This window comes from Brassica napus, unplaced genomic scaffold, assembly GCF_020379485.1.
Source record: "Brassica napus cultivar Da-Ae unplaced genomic scaffold, Da-Ae ScsIHWf_1459;HRSCAF=2050, whole genome shotgun sequence".
Lineage (NCBI taxonomy): Eukaryota > Viridiplantae > Streptophyta > Magnoliopsida > Brassicales > Brassicaceae > Brassica > Brassica napus.
The window spans coordinates 22,102-32,724 of NW_026014872.1; the positions used below are offsets into that span (position 1 = coordinate 22,102).

The 10,623-nt window shown below is 30.2% G+C and overlaps 1 protein-coding gene and 1 long non-coding RNA gene across 2 annotated transcripts; one reads left to right on the plus strand and one right to left on the minus strand.

The window, feature by feature from the left end:
* The first annotated feature begins 4,604 nt into the window (after window positions 1-4,604).
* LOC125597430 lies at window positions 4,605-6,331 on the plus strand. Its single transcript, XR_007331697.1, has 2 exons — window positions 4,605-4,846; window positions 4,911-6,331. It is a non-coding gene; the product is annotated as an uncharacterized LOC125597430 (long non-coding RNA).
* A 167-nt stretch (window positions 6,332-6,498) lies between these two features.
* LOC125597429 (extradiol ring-cleavage dioxygenase) lies at window positions 6,499-7,875 on the minus strand. The gene is made up of 3 exons (XM_048772172.1): window positions 7,582-7,875; window positions 6,978-7,357; window positions 6,499-6,875 (listed from the first exon to the last, which is right to left on the minus strand). The coding sequence occupies exons 1-3, from the start codon at window positions 7,816-7,818 to the stop codon at window positions 6,683-6,685; spliced, it is 810 nt and encodes a 269-aa protein (XP_048628129.1). The 5' UTR covers window positions 7,819-7,875; the 3' UTR covers window positions 6,499-6,682.
* Window positions 7,876-10,623: the final 2,748 nt, after the last annotated feature.

The window sequence follows — 10,623 nt, forward strand, 5'->3', positions numbered from 1 at the left end:
CTTTTTCTCGGTCCAGAACTTCGTGAATGAGCCCAATAAGATTCAGAATAAATCTCATCGTCCAAACAACATCTCTTCTCCCCTCTGATCCAAACCAAGAGATCATCACTAGTACAAAAAACATCATACCCACGGTACTTTTTCGTAGCTATAGTCCAAATTTCGTAGCTATATGAGTTTTTGCTACGGAAATGCTACGAAAAAAATGTGGGTATACGATCGTAGCAAAAATAAATCGTAGCAAAAATCGAAGCAAAAAGCTACAATCTTGACACGATGGATTCGTAGCAAATAAGCTACATTTTGCCACGAAATATTTTGTAGTTGGTTTTGCTACGAATGAAACTGTTGCTTATTCCGTGGCTTTTAAAAATATTATTAAAAAAAAAATAAATCAAAATTTAAAACAAAATAAATGAATAATTTTCGTAAAAAATAAATACAATCTATCTTATTAAAACTCAAGTACAAAATAGGATTGTTTGGAAACTTAAATAGCAGTCTTAATGAAATGTGTTTGGAAACATGTATAATTAGATTCATTTTAGTAATTTCAAAAACATAACCCTTTTACCATAAATTATAAATCACGTGGCCCATTTACAAAATCTTAAACGTAAGCCCACTTTTCATGTTTTTTAAAATGAAACATGTGATCATCTTTTGAAAATATCTTGCTTAACCACCAAATCATTTCGTTACCATAAATTTGGGACCGAAAATATATTATTCCGTCTAACAGATCGAATATTACCTTTCTGTTTCATTCATTCTTTCTCTCCACGTAAACACTAAAACCAAATAAATACACCTTCCTTAACGATTTATGTGCAATATATTTTTAATATATCAATGAGATTTCAGCAAGAAATCCTAAAAATACACAACCAGCTAAATATTCTGCACTAATTTGTTACCATGTTTTGCGTAAACAAGTTTAATAGTATCTAATATTGAATAAGATATAGTGTTATATATACGCGCCCGCGCGGGTATTATTGTTGACACCTATTTTGAAAAATAGAATTGTACCTCCGTGCGGGTGTATACAGATACATGATCCATCCTATTACAAGGATAGTAGTATTAAGAAAAAAAATAATAGGCTTATGTTATTAAGAAAAATTGAAAATCCATCATATTATAAGAAACTATCTATCTGGGTCAGTTTTAAAATATACGAAAATAGATCAATCTAATTGCCTAAAACTTTTTTTTTCTAAACTAACCATAAAACAAAATTTAAATTTTATACACATATTTCAAATCAAAATAATAATTTAAAGTTGATTTATATCAAAATTGATTAAAAATAATACATATATTCAAAAATGGATTTTTACTAAACTATTTTTCAATAACCATTATAAAAAATGTTGTCAATATATATATAAGAAAAATACAATACAAAGCCCAATTTGAAATACCAACTCAAATTATGGTTTTTATATTTCATATTAAGTTTTAAAAATATAATATATGTAATTATTTATATGATGGTACGTATAAAATACTATTAATTATATGATTACTTATATGATGGTATGTATAAAATACGATTAATTATATGATGACAATATACGATATATAATAATGACTAGGGATGGGCTTTCGGGTACCCATACGGGTTTGGTTCTGATCGGTTTGTGTTTCGGGTTTTCGGAGTCAAAGATTTCAGTCCTATTAGGATGTTTCTAAATTTTGGTTTGAGTTCGATTCAGATCTTTGGGGGTTTGGTTCGCGTGTGGATAACCCATTTAAATTATTTTTAAAGTTTTAAATCATTACTAGATTTCCACCCGCACAACCATGCGGGTATACATTTTCACATTTATATATATAGATATTTGTTTTACATAATTATTATATATTTTTAATTTTACTCACATATTTAAATGTTTGTATAATTATGCCAAATATAATAATTTTATACTTTTGATGTTGTAAATTAAAATCATCACATATATATGTTGCTTATTATATATTTGTCTTATTGAATTTGCGTTTGATTACTAAACTAAATTTTTTAATGCATGAAACAACATATATGAAAACAATTTTTTAAAAAAAATTAAAAGATATAAAAGATATTATGACTAAAGTAGTTAAAAATATTATGTATATTAGCATTAGTGATATACATTTAATATAAAATTTAAATGATGGTCTAAATAAAAATATCACTCATCAAAAAATCATGATTTTTATTTTATTAGAAAACAAATTTGAAAAAAAAATAAAAAAAATAAAATATTTATTTCTAACAAAATATATAAAAATTATTAGTAAATGTATTTGTGAAATTAATTAATTTCATTTTATTTAAATTTTCGTTTATAAACCAAAACTATATTCAATTTTAATTTCTAATTATATTTTATGATAATTTAAATTAAAACTAACTAATTTTTGAAAGTAAATTTAAAAAGATTCTAAGAAGATTTTAAAAAGATTTTGTTAGAACATTTTAAATATATTCATTTATATTTCAAATAAGAAGATAAAGATATTAAAAGATATAATAATGAACTTATGTAAAATATGATATTCTTTAGGAATTGTCCAAACTAAAAAAATCACACATGAAAAGAAGTCATGACTTCTGTTTTAATATATAAGATATATTTTAAATTTCTCAAAATCTATAAATAAAATAATATATTACCTATAAATTTGAATAACATATGTTAGAATACCTAAGCTTAACATATCAATTGGCTTGATTTAAAATTTTGGATACATAATCAATAATTATTTTAAGTATTTTTGGTGATTTGAGTATACTTTAACTATTTCAGATATTTACTTTTGACTATCTATATATATTTTCAAGTATTTAAACCAATTTAAAAGTATCATTCTTGATGTTTATATACGTTAAATCTAAAAATAATTAATATATATAAGTATATAAATCTATTTTTTAGATAAATTCGGGTACCGAATACTTCGGTTCGGATCAGATTTGGTTCTCTAAATAACAAAATTTTGAATAATTCAAATATTTAATCAATTTATGTTCGGGTTTGGTACTATATTTTTGGATCGGTATTGGTTCTGTTCCTCGGATTCATTTTGTCAAACTCTAATAATTACATGAAAAACAAATATCAACATATATTTCAAAATATGCACTCGTGCAGGCGCGCAGGTCAAAGTCTAGGATTGCCAATGTTATTATTATTATTTTTTTTTCAACCCAATGTTATTAATTATCAAATTAACTACCATTTAAAAAAATAAACTATACTTACTTTCTGTACAAATTAATATATGAGTTTTTTTATGTGGTCAAAAATATCTGCATAGATACAATATACAATACATAGATACAATTTTAAATGGCCAAATCTTTTAAACAACCATTTTTAGTTTTTATCATAAAAAGGAATTTTAAAGAAGAAAAGTACCAAAATATGTTTTACTAAAAACACAAAAGAATTTTCTACTCATCGTTTTCTATTTTTAAATAATAAATTTAAAAATTAAAATGCTTTTAAATATTTAAAACTTTCAGTATTTATTTTCTACTCTTTAAAATTTTAAACCTCACCCTGAAAACTCCTCCCATCTATCTTATTAAAACCAAAGTTTATGATTAGATAACCTTATGGATATAAGATTAAATATAACTTTTAATAAAACTATTTTCAATCATTTCTTCTTTTGTAGACTAGATGTGGAAGAAAAACTTATATAATGGTCATTTGAGGATATATTAATACATACTTACATTTAAAAAAAAAGATATATAATTACATGACTGATCCAACACACATCTAAGAACAAAAATATATAACACAATAAAGTAACAAAATATATAGTATCAACAATAAACTAAAGTAGTACAAATAAACGAACATAATTATCGGAAAATAATATCCGCGCGGGCGCGCGGGTCAAAATCTAGTTAATATTAAAACGGGAATTGATGTACAAATTAAATCGCTTTACATTTACAAATTAAAATGGTTTAAAAAACCAAAAGAAAAATTAAACCTAATGGCCGTCCAAGGTCAGTGGATTGACCAGGCGATCATCCGGCTAGACCATCGGTTAGACCTATCGAGTCTAAGGCTATGGGCGATTGGTTATATTCCTTTCTCCCTTTGTTTTCTTGATTTATATTCTTCTTCTTCTGTACATGCGATCTAAGTAGTGGTTGGGATGGGTTAGAAGAACCAAGGCTAAGGCCGGTTCATACAATCGTAGTCCATAACCCACGGGTGGGACGTACGCATGGCCGATCGGCCAAGTGTTGATCCGGTTGGATCAGGCGGTTACTAAGTAACCGATTGTACCTTTTCCCTTAACCATTGCGACGGTTTGAGGCTTAGGCCGAATGTATCAATCGTGATCCAAGGCCAACAGGCCGGATGCACGCCAAGGTCTGATCTACCGAGACATGATCAATTGGACCGGACGGCTAAAAGACAACACGGTGGTGTTCTGTTACTAAATGGTTTCATGTGCCAAGGCTTGGGCATGAGCTTTGGTTAGTTGTGGTAAGTATTTTGATACATGACTGATATGGATAATTATTATTTTTTGTTCAAACCATAACTGATATGGATAATTAAAGAGAAGAGAAATACAAAAAAAGCTTATTAAGAGAAGAGACACAACAACAAGTGAATGAAGTGTTTCAGAGGGAAGAAGTGAATCTATAAGAAGAATAAGACAAAGTACTTGTCCAGCTTGTGTGGATTTGCTCTGCCTTTGCATCATCACCTGCCGCACCCATTGCAACGTGCAACGGGTACAAATGCTCAGGCCATGGATGCGCCATTCTAGGGTTCGGAGCTTTCTCTTCCCAATCATTCACATCTCCATATCTGGAACAAACGTAAGAAAATCAATGATTCTTGTAACATTAACCACCAATAAGAAAAGATGTTTGTTATTTGTAGCAATCGTTTCAACCTTCCTTGAAGGAGAGAGTCTCTGAGCCAAAGATCAAACTCTAAAGCCCAAGAAACCGAAGAGTCAGTAAAGACGTTATAGCCACGCTTGCTCAAGTTATGAGTAGCACTTCCAGAGCCAATGATAAGAACACCTTCCGCTTTCAGTGGAGCCAATGACTTGCCCATGTTGTAATGGTAACTCCCATTTTGAGATGATTGAACAGAGAGCTGGCAAACGGGTATATCCGCCTCTGGATACATCAACATAAGAGGAATCCAAGCTCCATGATCAAGTCCTCTGTTTGTATCTTCATCAACACGCTTCATTCCTCCTCCTACCATTAGCAGTTCTTTAACCCTCTTTCCCAGTTCAATAGCTCCTGGTGCTTCGTACTTCAGCTGCAGACCACAAATATTGAAAACTGATGCGTTTCTTTTCTTAAACGATCTGCTATATCTGGTTAGGGTTTAGGACAAGCCCTAAGATTGTGAGAGTGTCGGTGAGAAAGAGGAATAGAGAGATAGAGACCTTGTACATGGGCTCAGGGAAACCATTGAAGTCGTGGATGGTTGTATTACGGAGAACAGTGTTGACGGATGGGAACTCGGTGTCCCAGTGTGCAGAGATGACTAGAATAGATTTGGGTTTGTGTTGAAAAACTTTGTGAGACCATGATTTGAAGAAGTCTCTGGCCTCCAAGCTATCGTCTATGCTCAACCTGGGAGTTCCGTGAGATAAGAAGAATGTTTGGTTCATTTTCTCCATTGAGTCTCCCTCTCTCTCTTACTATGTGTGTGTTCTTGTCTTCTTGATGATTCTTGCCTCTTTTTCACCTGAGTATTCTCTGCCTTTCTATTATTATGTGGGGAAGAAAGATAGGGAGGGGCCACACCCACCAGACCCAACTGAGTATACTTTACACAATTACACATGTGCTTTTCTGAAGTGGCACATAAATCATCAAAAAGAAAGAGAGAGAGTGAAGAAATGTTTTCGTATGAGAACTTTTAAAGAAACCATAAAGAAAATGGCATTTACAAAGGCGCAGGACATGCAAAAGGAAATGTTGTTTCATCACCGTTGGAAGCGGAATATAATGCACTTATAGTAGCTATGAAACAATGTTGGATACGTGGCTACAGAAAGGTGATCTCTGAAGGTAATAACAAGAAAATGTTTGATAATTTACAGTCAAGAAAATTGCAATTTGGATTGTACAATTCGGTTAGAGAAGCAAGATGGTGGAGCAGAAAATTTCAGGAGGTTGAATTCCAATGGATCAAAAGAACCGGAAATGAAGTGTTGGACAAAATGGCCAAGCTGGATATACCGGAAGAGGGTTTATTTGAATTTTATTACTATGTTCCTAGACCCTTATCATCTATGTTACATAACGATTATGTAAACTCAATTTAAGATAATGCAATTGTTGAAAAAAAAATAAACAATAAAGAAAATTATCATTTTATGATTGAAATCACTTTTTAATTAAAACTTAAATATAAGTTAATTATATTAAGAAACTAATACTGTTTTGTTTGAGAACTTTAAAGTTTAAAGCAATGGATGTGCTCCATTTTTTCATACATCAAAGGCAATCCAATATAATGTATATATAAACCAATTACAGACTTGTTTTCTTCTTGTCATTCACAAAGTAGATTTTGTATTTGCATACAAGGAAAGATCTGGATTATTGTAAATAGATGAAATACACAAAGCGTATATTAAAAGTAGAGACGGAACAAAGTGAAGGAGATAGACATGAAATATTAATTCAAAGGGAAGAAGTGAAGCTGTAAGATGAATAAGACAGAGTACCAAGCTGCCAGCTTGTGTGAATTTGCTCTGCCTTTGCATCACCACCTGCTGCACCCATTGCAACGTGTAGCGGGTAAAAATGCTCAGGCCATGGATGCGCCATTTTCGCATTTGGGGCTTTCTCTTCCCACTCATTCACATCTCCATATCTATAACACACATAATACGTACAATCAATGATTCTTGTAAAGCTAACCAAGAAATATATATATATATATATATATATATAAATTTGTAACTGTAGTTTATACCTTCCTTGAAGAAGAGAATCTCGGAGCCAATGATCAAACGCCAAAGCCCAAGGAACAGCTGAGCCATTAGTTATATTAAAGTCAAGCTTCCTCAAGTTGTGAGTAGCACTTCCTGATCCAATGATAAGAACACCTTCGTCTTTAAGTGGAGCCAATGCTTTGCCCATGTTGTAATGGTAAGTCCCACTTTGAGATGATTGAACAGAGAGCTGGCAAACAGGTATGTCCGCCTCTGGATACATCAACATAAGAGGAACCCAAGCTCCATGATCCAGTCCTCTGTTTTTATCTTCATCAACACGTTTCATTCCTTCTTCTCCCATTAACAATTCTTTTACCCTCTTCCCCAATTCAATAGCTCCAGGTGCTTCATATTTCAGCTGCAAGTTTCAAAAATGACCCTCCTTATGTATAAACTTGAAACGTTTGATATAATTGACATAATAGATTGAAACTTTTTGATATAATTGACCACAGATTGAAAATTGATGTGTTTCTTCAACGGTGGGTAGGGCTTAGGATAAAACCTAGTTCATCTAGATTCTGGGTGAGACAAAAGTTAGGGTTCTGGTAAGAAAAAAGAGGAAGATAGAGAGAGAGAGACCTTGTACATGGGATCAGGGAAGCCATAGAAGTCGTGGATGGTGGAATTGCGGAGAACAGTGTTGACGGTTGGAACTTTTGTGTCCCAATGTGCGGAGATGACCAAGATCGATTTGGGTTTCTGTGGCAGAACTTTGTTGGTCCATGATTTGAAGAACTGTCTCGCTTCCAAGCTATCGTCAATGCTCAATGTAGGAGAGCCATGAGATAAGAAGAACGTTTGATTCACTTTCTCCATTGAATCTCTCTCTGCTCTTGGTCAAATCTTGATTCTTTCTCTCTGTTTCACCAACCAACTCTAAAGGGTTCATTTCTTTTGTCCCTCCAGTTTTTCTTTTAACCTACGGCCCCACCCACCCCCCAAAACCCAAATTCGTGTTTTTATATATATAGAATATCCGGTTAGAAACTCTGACACGGCATTGTCCCACCAAGCTCATCATTTTCTGACCAGATACATCAATACATCATCATCATCGTCATCATCCTATACATCCTGTTTTAGTTTCTAGAACCGATCCTTAAATTAATTTCCTTAGCAAATCAACTAACCAAACTTAGCAGGAAACGTGGATGTGTTTTGCTGTAGCATTAGAGCATCTCAAAAAAAAAAAAAAATTCTATATTTGAAGTTTAAACGTGTTTTTCTCCAAAAACAAAATTTCAAATTCAACTTCAAAACTATTATATTTCATAATAGTATTTGTATTTGTCATAACTAATTTGAATTCATAAAACTTTTATAAATAACTAGCACATATATAAACATATCACAACAATATTAATTAATGAAATATTCTATTAAAATATAAAAATTTAAATAAAAATAACTTAATTAACATTAAATTTCAAACAAAATACCATATTATTTCATAAATGATTTTCGTAATGCATATATGATCTATTAGTGCATTTCGAAGTAAAAATGGTTCTCCTTATTTTTACTTTGTTGAAATCGGGTGATGTTGATACTTGTAAATATATTAGATCAGAACAAGAAAATAAAAGAGAAATCTAAAATATTGCTAAAATACTAATTTTTTTTGATGATATTAATACTCATAAATATATTTGATATCAACAAAAAAAAATTGTACGAAAAAGACATCAAAAACAACAACAACAACAACAACCATCTTCAGTTACACAAAAAATGTGGACAATATTTGAAAATTTTGAAGGTTCCGGATCAAACTTATCTTGAGTACTAGTGTTGTTGTAATATTTAAATTTGTGTAATAGTTATGTTTTCATGTAATTTTTATAAATATTTTTTGTTAAGTTTCTTTTGTATATTATTGTTTTCCTAGTTAAAATTAAAATTCTGTAAACAAAATTTAAAATATTTATGAGATATAATTTTTTTAAGGATTAAAACAATAAAAAAAATTATGGATCATAAAGGTGATGTGTGATTGTAGGGACTAAAATGCAAATATAAATATGAAATTTCAAATTTGAAGTTTTGAGTAGTGAAACTTTACATATAGAGTTTCATTGAAATTTTTAAATTTTTTTTTGTAGAGCAAAAAACTTCATATTTGAAGTTATAAAGTGTATTTTGGAAATGCTCCAATATAATAATTAATTTGTTGTAATGAAACTAGTTGTCTCGGATTAACAGACTCTATACGAAAATCTATACTTCAAAAAAAAATTAGTAAAACTTACACTTAGTTTTGCCGAACGACAAAACAATGGCCACACTCGGAAAACTATCATTACTATTGACACAAAATATACCAACTCAATATAATACAAAAAAATAAAATATATTTACAAAAGGAATACAACAAATAAATAATAAAAAGTAGACAATATGCGTGTATCACGGACACACCACTAATATTCTTAGAAACAAAAGAAATCTACATCAAAACTATAATAGTATTGATCATTACGAGACCTATTAATTAAAATGCATAAAATAAAAACAATGCATTTGCTTTATACAACAAATCAAATAGTTTATTTACTTTTATGTACTATTATAAAATATACAAGAAATTTAATCAATAAAAAAAAGTATAATATTTTCTATAATGATCAGCTCAACGGTGTCAGTTCACAGGTTAATGGCGAGTTTTTGGGCTTTAGGATTTTTAATTAATAGGGTTTCATAAAATCTAAATTTTGTGTAAAAATATAAGTTGGTAGAACCTTTGATAAAATGTTACATGAGGAACATAAGCTAATTCAGATTATATACGATCACTGGATTTACCGGTTCGCCTCAAGGTATGGATATAAAAACATTGCTTATATCTTAATTTGTTTATGAACAATATATACACCCCACTAAAAAGAGTTAAAATAATTTATAAAAATAGAATACTTTCTTCGCACCATTTAATTGTAGACACACTATTAGTCCTCATCAATCATTTTCAGTTCGGGTATTTTGGTTTTTGGTGTTTTGGTTCTAGAAATTTAGGAACCGTTCATGTACTTACATAGTTTGGTTTTATTTCAATTTGGTTATTTTGTATTTTGGTTTGGTTCAGTAGCAAAATTGGAAACCGACAAATATGCAAACACATTTTTGGGTCCAATTCAGTTTCAGTTTGATTCTAGTTTTTTGAGTAATTATGGATTTATAGATAAAAATATAATTTGGGGTTTCAGTTTAACTATCGGGTAATTTGGATTGTTCAAATAAAAACATCGGATATTTCGAGTAATTTTTAATATTTTGAATAAAAAATATTCGGTTTAGTCGGCTATTAAGGTAATTTGGTTTATAAATAGCATTTTAGGATATTTGGTTATTTAGAAATTAAATATAATTAATATTTGTAAGTATATAATTTGTATTTTAAAAATTCAGATACCTATTTGGTTCTTGGTTCGGTCTCAAGTTTTTTGGTTCTAGATATATGATCTACTCGGTTATTTAAAAAAGTTCAATTCAATTTTAGTTTTGGTCTTTTCGGTTTAGTATGATTTGGTTGGTGGTTTCCAGATAAATTACTGAAACTTATACACTAATCTACTCTATACTAAAAGTAACAAATACTGAGTTTTTAGCCTGTCCACGTCGACA